At 53.8% G+C, this 9,651-nt stretch overlaps 1 protein-coding gene across 5 annotated transcripts in view; it reads left to right on the top strand.

The window, feature by feature from the left end:
• The window catches only part of RALGAPA1 (Ral GTPase activating protein catalytic subunit alpha 1), a 371,616-nt gene that overhangs the window by 102,133 nt on the left and 259,832 nt on the right, over nucleotides 1-9,651 (top strand). For all 5 annotated transcript variants that reach the window (XM_075330777.1, XM_075330774.1, XM_075330775.1 and 2 more), the window contains exon 11: nucleotides 3,891-4,091. In XM_075330777.1, coding sequence (XP_075186892.1) covers nucleotides 3,891-4,091 — 201 coding nt within the window. The remainder of the gene's footprint in view (nucleotides 1-3,890; nucleotides 4,092-9,651) is intronic.

The raw sequence follows: 9,651 nt of genomic DNA, 5'->3' as shown, positions 1-9,651 counted from the left end.
CACCATCCCTTATGCGGCTCTGGGAGAAGTGGGAGCTTCATCGGTCATTCACCTGCTGAGACCGTGCTCCATCCGCAGCCCCTGGTGGAACCTGCTGGACCGGAGCGTCTTCACCCCCAGGGACCGGGCCCATCACCTTCAAGGTACTCTGTGTCCCCATGGGGGGACGGTACGGGGAGAGAGGTCGCCTCTCTCCCCAGTAGCGCCGTCCGTTGTTTTTTCATCAGACTTCCGCGCCGGCCGTGCCTGCTTGTCGGGCACGGCCTTAAATTTAGTCCCCGGCTTCATCGCGGCCTAGTCGCGAAAAATCCCGCCCCCAGGCCTGCTTGTCAGGGGGAAGGGCGGTATTTCGGACAGAGGGCTGGAGCATCTTTGCATGCCTCCCCTCCCCTCTCATGGACCACTATGGGGCCTCCAGATTCCCGCCTTTTGCCGGTGCCGCCCATGGCTCCACTCCCCCCTTGAGAGCTCCGGCGGCCATGTTTGGCATTCTGCCGGTGTATGCTGCAGCTGCACATCTCTACAGCTCTGGGGGACCCACGACAGGGAATCTGGAGGACACCAGAGGTTGGTAAGCCACACCGGTCACCCGGTGCTGGTTCCCCTAGGGTGCCGTGATATATATATATATCTACATATATTATATATATTCGGAACGGCTGTTTAACCCTTTCCCATATACCCTCAGTGGTCGCTCTCCTAAGGGACACTTATTGCTTGCAGCATGTCGTCCACAAGGAGCAAAGCCCTTAAGACACAAGTTTTTTTCGCAGCCTGTACCTCTTGTGGGGCTATGTTGCCTGCGGGATCCACATCCGTCGTGGCGGTCCTGCACTCTCAGGGCCACTCGCTAATCCCATACTTGGACGATCTCCTAGTCAGGGCCCCTTCTCGGGTGGCGTGTCAACGAAGTCTTACCGTCACTCTGGCGACTCTCCAGCAGTTCGGGTGGATCATCAATTTCCCGAAATTCAAGTTGACGCCGACCCAATCACTGACTTACCTCGGGATGGAGTTTCATACCCTTCCAGCGTTAGTCAAGCTACCGCGGGACAAACAGCTTTCTCTGCAGGCGGGGGTGCAGTCACTTCTTCGGAGTCAGTCACACCCCTTAAGGCGCCTCATGCACTTCCTGGGGAAGATGGTTGCAGCTATGGAGGCAGTGCCGTTCGCGCAATTCCATCTACGGCCACTCCAATGGGACATTCTTCGCAAATTGGACAAGAGTTCGGCTTCCCTCGACAAGAACATCTCTCTTTCACTTGCAACCAAAACATCACTTCAGTGGGGCTCCTACCCACATCTCTGTCTCGGGGAAAATCCTTCCTCCCCCCAACCTGGGCCGTGGTCACCACGGACGCGAGCCTGTCAGGTTGGGGAGCGGTTTTTCTCCACCACAGGGCTCAAGGAACCTGGACTCCAATTGAATCGTCCCTTCAGATCAATATTCTGGAGATAAGGGCAGTATATCTAGCCCTATTGGCTTTCCATCGGTGGCTGGAGGGCAGGCAGATCCGAATCCAGTCGGACAACGCCACTGCCATCGCCTACATCAACCACCAAGGCGGCACTCGCAGTCGTCAAGCCTTCCAGGAAGTCGAGCGGATTCTGCAGTGGGTGGAAGTCACAGGCTCCACCATCTCCGCAGTTCACATCCCGGGCGTGGAAAACTGGGAAGCAGATTTTCTCAGTCGTCAGGGCATGGACGCGGGGGAATGGTCTCTTCACCCAGACGTGTTTCGAGAGATCTGTCGCCGCTGGGGAACGCCAGACTTCGATCTCATGGCATCGAGACACAACAACAAGGTCCCGGCCTTCATGGCACGGTCTCAGGATCACAGAGCTCTGGCAGCGGACGCTCTGGTCCAGGATTGGTCGCAGTTTCGACTGCCATATGTGTTTCCCCCTCTGGCAATGCTGCCCAGAGTACTACGCAAGATCCGGTCCGACTGCCGTCGCGCCATTCTCGTCGCTCCAGACTGGCCGAGGCGGTCGTGGTATCCGGATCTGTGGCATCTCGCGGTGGGTCAACCGTGGGCGCTTCCAGACCGTCGAGACTTGCTGTCACAAGGGCCGTTTTTCCATCTGAATACTGTGGCCCTCAACCTGACTGTGTGGCCATTGAGTCCTGGCTCCTAGCGTCTTCAGGGTTATCTCAGGATGTCATTGCCACCATGAGACAAGCCAGGAAGCCAACGTCCGCCAAAATCTATTACAGGTCTTGGCAACTTTTCTTATCCTGGTGCTTTGATAACGGTTTTGTCTCCATGGCCGTTTGCTTTACCCACATTTCTTTCATTCCTACAATCTGGAATGGACAAGGGTTTGTCCCTCGGCTCTCTCAAGGGCCAAGTGTCGGCGCTCTCCGTGTTTTTTCAAAAGCGTCTAGCCAGGCTTCCGCAGGTCCGCGCGTTCCTGCAGGGGGTTTGCCACATGGTCCCACCTTACAAACGTCCGTTGGATCCTTGGGATCTTAACAGGGTTCTGACGGCTCTTCAAAAGCCGCCTTTTGAGCCGCTGCGGGATGTTTCTCTTTCCCGTCTTTCTCAGAAGGTGGCCTTCCTGGTGGCGGTCACATCACTTCGGAGAGTGTCTGAGCTTGCAGCGCTGTCATGCAAAGCCCCCTTCCTGGTTTTTCACCAGGATAAGGTGGTTCTGCGTCCTGTCCCGGAATTTCTTCCTAAGGTGGTATCCCCCTTTCATCTAAATTAGGATATCTCCTTGCCTTCCTTTTGCCCTAATCCAATTCACCAGTGTGAAAAGGATTTGCACTCTTTGGATCTAGTGAGAGCACTGCGGTTCTACGTGTCTCGCATGGCGCCCCTGCGCCGTTCAGACGCGCTCTTTGTCCTTGTCGCTGGCCAGCGTAAGGGCTCTCAGGCCTCCAAGTCAACCTTGGCTCGGTGGATCAAGGAACCGATTTTCGAGGCCTACCGTTCTTCTGGGCTTCCACTTCCTTCAGGGTTGAAAGCCCATTCTACCAGAGCCGTAGGTGCGTCCTGGGCTTTGCGGCACCGGGCGACGGCTCAGCAGGTGTGTCAGGCAGCTACGTGGTCTAGTCTGCACACTTTCACGAAGCACTATCAAGTGCATGCCTATGCTTCGGCAGACGCCAGTCTAGGTAGGCGAGTCCTCCAGGCGGCGGTTGCCCTCCTGTAAGAGGGGGCCGTTTTCGGCTCCTTTTATTGAGGTATTCTTTTACCCACCCAGGGACTGCTCTTGGACGTCCCAATTGTCTGGGTCTCCCAATGGAGCGACAAAGAAAAAGGGAATTTTGTTTACTTACCGTAAATTCCTTTTCTTCTAGCTCCTATTGGGAGACCCAGCACCCGCCCCTGTTCCCTTCGGGCTGGTTGTTCTTTTGTGTACACATGTTGTTGATGTTGATTTGTTCTTATGGTTCATGGTCTTCAGTTCTCCGAACATCCTTCGGATTGAATTTACCCTAGACCAATTTATAAGTTTTCTCCTTCCTTCTTTTGCACCAAAACTGAGGAGCCCGTGATCCACGGGAGGGTGTATAGGCAGAGGGGAGGGGTTACACTTTTTTAAAAGTGTAATACTTTGTGTGGCCTCCGGAGGCAGAAGCTATACACCCAATTGTCTAGGTCTCCCAATAGGAGCTAGAAGAAAAGGAATTTACGGTAAGTAAACAAAATTCCCTTTATTGATGGCACAGACACATAGAGAAGGTCCATGTCGGAGAGTCAACTGGCTTTTAGGTGGCTAATAAGCACCCCTGACTATCAGAATCTATCGGCAAGGGATGCTTCCTATAATATTGTCTCTTTTTGGGATTTACAAACTAGAGAAAATTCCATCAGTACCGTGCCACTTTCACCTTTCTTTGAGATTTTCCAAATTCATTTTTTTTTTGTCTCCCCTTCCAGTCTTTCCTGTTACCGGTGTGTGAAGCCGCAGCCATGCGCAAGGTGTTAAAGGTGTATGAGCAATGGATTAAACAGAAGGAAAAACCTCTGTTCATGCAAGAGCCTGAAAAGCCTTCTGCACTAGATGAAGGCATTGTCATCTCTGTTGAGCGTCAAGAAGGTTCTGCTTCGACTTGTGAAAAGGGAAAAGAATGCGAAGAGGTAAGAGTATAAGAATCCAAAGGTTTTCTACTAGATAAGTTTGCTCCAGTGTTTCAGAAAAAGTATACTTTGGGGATCCAGCTGGAGAGACCATAGCTGGAGAGACCATAGCTGGAGAGACCATAGCTGGAGAGACCATAGCTGGAGAGACCATAGCTGGAGAGACCATAGCTGGAGAGACCATAGCTGGAGAGACCATAGCTGGAGAGACCATAGCTGGAGAGACCATAGCTGGAGAGACCATAGCTGGAGAGACCATAGCTGGAGAGACCATAGCTGGAGAGACCATAGCTGGAGAGACCATAGCTGGGGAGACCATAGCTGGGGAGACCATAGCTGGGGAGACCATAGCTGGGGAGACCATAGCTGGGGAGACCATAGCTGGGGAGACCATAGCTGGGGAGACCATAGCTGGGGAGACCATAGCTGGGGAGACCATAGCTGGGGAGACCATAGCTGGGGAGACCATAGCTGGGGAGACCATAGCTGGGGAGACCATAGCTGGGGAGACCATAGCTGGGGAGACCAGATTCCATACTTTACACGGCCATCTCCTCCTAGACATGCTGGAGGGGATCAACAGATTTCGCTGTCTTGAGAACATAAGAAGAAACCTGTCGATCACCTCTAGCAGCCAGCTGAGCTCACAGGCACACTGGTAACGTCTCCAAATATAGTTTCCAGACGGAGCTTCATAATATAGATTCTCTGAACCACCGCAACCTTTAAAAGTATAAGATACACGGCTGCAATCATAAATTTGTAGGATTGTCCGGCAAACGGGTCCAAAGTTTAAAAGTAAAAATTGTTTTCTTTATTTCATTGTAGATAAAATTCCATCATGTCAAATACAAAAAAACATAGAGCAGGAGTACGTGTTTCGGATATCACATCCTTCTTCTGTCTCCAGAAGAGACAGAATAAGGATGTGATATCCGAAACGCGTCCTCCTGCTCTATGTTTTTTGTACTTGACATGATGGAATTTTATCTACAATGAAATAAAGAAGAAAATTTTTCTGATGCCTTATTGGGGGACACAGGACCATGGGTGTTATGCTGCGTATCCATAGGAGGACACTAAGTAGATGCAAAGATGTTAGCTCCTCCCCTGCAGTATACACCCCCTAGCCCAGCCAGGCTACTTCAGTTGTAGCTTAGTGTCTATAGGAGGCACATCTCTGCAGACTACTGCAGCAAGAATTTTTTGTTTTTAGAGGGCGACGGTTTCCTTCGGGGACCGATTTCCCCAAACCATCAACAGGCGGGAACGCGGAGTGTCGCCTCCCCGTACCCCTCCTGCGACGCTGGATCCTGGGCTGTTACTCACTGGACGACAGGTCTCATGGCACTGATTTTCCAGAGCAGATGAAAACTTCCTCAGCCCCTCTTGCAGGCTCTGAGTTGATACACGTTCTGCACCAAGTGTGACCAGGCAGCAGACTGCCATCTCCACAGGAGCTGAGGTGAGATCATTTCGATTTTTTTTTCCAGAGCTCAGAGCAGATAGAAAACTTCCTCAGTCCCTCTTGCATGCTCTGAGTTGATACACGTTCTGCACCAGTGTGACCAGGCAGCAGGCATCAGACTGCCATCTCCACAGGAGTTGAGGTGAGATCCTTCCTATTTTTTTCCAGAGCAGATGGAAAACTTCCTCAGTCCCTCTGGCAGGATCTGAGTTGATGCCTGCTGGCAGAACATGTGTCAGACTTTCCACACTGAATTGGAGCAAAGGTCACACTGACTGGATGCTCATGAGCTGTGATTGCAGACTCCTGCATAGCATTCCACCTGTGGCGGGGGGAGGGGGAGAGCCCCCAGGACTCAGTGCAGCCGCAGCTGCGGTACACTTATAGAGTTTTTTCTGTCCACCATTGTTGTGCAGGGCTGGAGGGGGAAAGGGGAGTCCCTTCCCACCATTTTGTTTTTTTGGTTTATTATATTTTCTCGTGTCTTTTTGTCAGAGCTAAGCCCCGTCCCTTCCAACACTTGATAAGCCACGCCCCCCCTCACACAGGATCTGCAGAGCAATGCTCCCTCTTGTTGTGATCAGAGCCTGTGGGCGTCTCTCAGAGCTGGCTTCCTCCTTCCCAGAACTGGGACGCAGGAGGAGGGGAAGGGGAGGGGTCATCAGGGTTCTGGGTGAGTTATAGCCTCACTTGCACATTAGCTCTGCAGAGCATTGCTCCCTCATTACAATCAGAGTTTGCGGCTCAGCAGCCAGGGGCTGCAGTCACATGTTTTATGCCCTGCACAACTACAGCAACAACTATGACGCTGAGCTACTAGGGGATGATAGCACCTCTTCCTTCTGTGAGTCCGGTGCCCCTGTAGCTTACCCCCCCCCCCCCCGCCACCACCGCAGCAACCACTGCCAGCCCAGAGCCTACGGCTTCCAGTCCCCCGGAATGGGCACAGTTCCCAGAACCTGGTGCTGGCTATGCAACATCGTCCTCACACCCCTCGGGGCCCCTGGACAGAACGCAGCCTGATGACACCTCTATAGAGGGTCCTTCTGATAAGAATCAGCCCTCTGCTTCACCGGTTGCAGATCAGAAAAGGGGCATGACCCCCATGGTTCTCCCTCTTGGGTACACAGATAGGGTTCTCCCACATGTTCCGCGGTCTCTGAGGAACCGGAGGAAGGGGAATGATGTTTGTACCGGGATGATTTCTTGGTTTCAACCTCCCCGAGCGATCAAGCGGCGATGGACTCCCTTATTGCAGCAATCAACCAAAACTCTGCATGTGGAAGATCTCCCATCCACTACTACTGACCCTGCGGTCTCCTTTAAAAGGGTGAAGAAACCTCAAAAAAAAAAATTTTGACGCCGCTTCGGTATCCGTAAACTCATGGAGTCCCGGTACCCCTTTGGCTTAGCTGTCTCTAAGGGCTGGGCTGATCCGGCTTCGGTGGACCCTCACCCGGCTTCCGCCTGCCTGAAGGACCACTCCTATCTTTTACTTGATGGATCCTCCTTCAAGGACCCGACAGACAGACAAGTGGAGCAGCTCGATCGCTCTGCCTCGAGGCCGCGGGTCCCTCTCCCCTTCCGTGTGGGTCGCACAGCCACCAGGACTACCAGTTTCCCTCAGACCCTCACAGATGTAACAGTTCACATTGCTGCGGCGGCAGAGTACCTCATGCAGGCCTCCCTCGGCGCTGCTATTGCCGCCTCAAATACCATAGCCATCCATAAGGACCTCTGGTTCCGATAATGGAGAGCGGACTCTGTCTCTAAGAAGCCTCTCACAGTACTCTTTTCCAGACCGATGGTTTGCCGATCGTCTGGACAGGCTCTTTTTTTGTCTGACGCCACAGGAGGAAAAAGAGTACCTCCCTCCCCCAACTCTAGCCCAGGATGTTTTTTTTACTAGACACGCAGGGCCCGACCTTCACAGCCCTCCCCGAGTCCAACTCGTCCTGGCAGTCTAGACCAGAGGTTCCCAACTCCAGTCCTCAAGGCACACCAACAGTGCATGTTTTCAGGATTTCCTTAGTATTGCACAGGTGATAATTTAATCACCTGCACAGGTGCTGAATCCAACACCCATGCAATGCTAAAGAAATCCTGAAAACATGCACTGTTGGTGTGCCTTGAGGACTGGAGTTGGGAACCTCTGGTCTAGACAAAGACCGAGGAGTCTCGTCATCCTCCATCTGGGCCGCCGCCTCAGACTACTAATGGGTGTGATACCTTGTGTCTTCCGGTTACCACATTGAATTCTGGACCCCATCCCCTGGTCAGTCTTTTCTCTCAAACCCCCCCCCCAAAGGCTTCAAAACACTACGAGGCCTTCTCCTCAGCGATCCACTCCCTCCAAACGGCGGGGGTGATGGTACCTGTTCCGGACGGTGAGAGGTTCAAAGCCTTCTTTCTTTGTCGCTCCATTGGGAGACCCAGACAATTGGGTGTATAGCTTCTGCCTCCGGAGGCCACACAAAGTATTACACTTAAAAAAGTGTAACCCCTCCCCTCTGCCTATAGACCCTCCCGTGGATCACGGGCTCCTCAGTTTTATGCTTTGTGTGGAAGGAGGCACACATCCACTCATGCATTCTCATATTAGTTATGTCGGTTGGAAGAAAAGAGGGCCCCCACGGGGCCCCCGGCATGTTCCCTTCTCACCCCACTACGTCGGCGGTGTTGTTAAGGTTGAGGCACCCATTGTGGGTACAAAGGCCGGAGCCTCATGCCGTCTCCTTCACCATCCCTTAGCGGCTCTGGGAGAAGTGGGATCCTGAGCGGTCATCCATTTACTGGGACCGTGCTCCCTCCGCAGCCCCTGTGGGAATCTGCCGGACAGGAGTCTATTCAACCTCAGGGACCGGGCCCTGCAACTCTAAGGTACTCTGTGTCCCCATAGGGGACTGTGCAGGGAGCGCACCTTCTTCCCGGACGCCGCGGCAGCTGCTGAATTGAGAAGGCCGGCGGACTTCCGCGCCGACCGTGCCTGCTTGTCGGGCGCGGTCTCAAATTTAGTCCCCGGCTTCATCGCGGCCTAGTCGCAAAAATCCCGCCCCCGGGCCTGCCTGTCAGGGGTAAGGGCGGGACTGCCGACCTGACGTCGGATGTGAGGGCCGGACCATCCTGCATGTTTCCTCCCCCCTCACTAATCACTGTGGGGACCCCAGATTCCCGCACTTTCCTGGCGCCGCCCACGGCTCCACTCCTCCCCTGAGAGCTCCGGCAGCCATTTTTTGGCATTCTGCCGGTGGAGGATTCTCAGTGAAGAGCTCTGCAGCTCCGGGGGACCTAAGGCAGGGAATCTGGAGGACACACACTCCGCTTTTTAGCGGTCGGTAAGCCACACCGGTCACCCGGTGCTGGTCCCCCTAGGGTGCCGGAATAGATACGTATTTATATATATATATTTCTGTTCGGTCGGGCTGTATATCCTTTTTTTGCCCATATACCCTCAGTGATCATTCTGCTAGGAGACAACAGCATGTCGTCCACAAGGAGCAAAGCTGTTAAGGCACAGGGTTTTTTTGCGGCCTGTACCTCTTGTGGGGCTATGTTACCTGCGGGTTCCACCTACCCTCACTGTGAGCAATGCTCGACCCCTGCTTCGCTTGCTCAGCCGGAGCCTCGGTCACTAGTGGGCCCCTCGGCTCATGTAGACCCCCCTGCTCCCCCTGTCCAGGCGGCAGGGACAGAGTTCGCCTCTTTTGCTGAGAAACTCTGAGTCACTTTCACAATCCATGGCTCAGTCTATGGACAAATGGTCTGCCAAGCTGCTAGAAGCTTTGCAGTCCAGACCGGTCCTTACACAGGCCCCGGCCCCTGTTGGATCGTCGCCTCCAGGCCCCTCTCGGTCCGCGCCGCAGCGCGCTCCCAGGTTGGGCCCTAGGTCTCACGTGGAGGACTCCTGCCCGGACCACAGTCCTAGACAGGCTAAGCGGGCTCGCTGGGAATCTTCCCCGACTTCTTCACGCTGCTCGGGTTCCCAGCTTGAGGACTCTCTGGAGGACGAGGCGGACGTCGCAGCTCAGGGCTCTGACCCTGACGTCGCCCTTAACTTTGATACAGCAGATAGAGCTTCTGGTGAAGTCCATC

The sequence above is a fragment of the Anomaloglossus baeobatrachus genome, chromosome 12, assembly GCF_048569485.1.
Source record: "Anomaloglossus baeobatrachus isolate aAnoBae1 chromosome 12, aAnoBae1.hap1, whole genome shotgun sequence".
NCBI classification, from domain to species: Eukaryota; Metazoa; Chordata; class Amphibia; order Anura; family Aromobatidae; genus Anomaloglossus; species Anomaloglossus baeobatrachus.
This window is presented reverse-complemented; position numbering and strand designations above follow the sequence as displayed.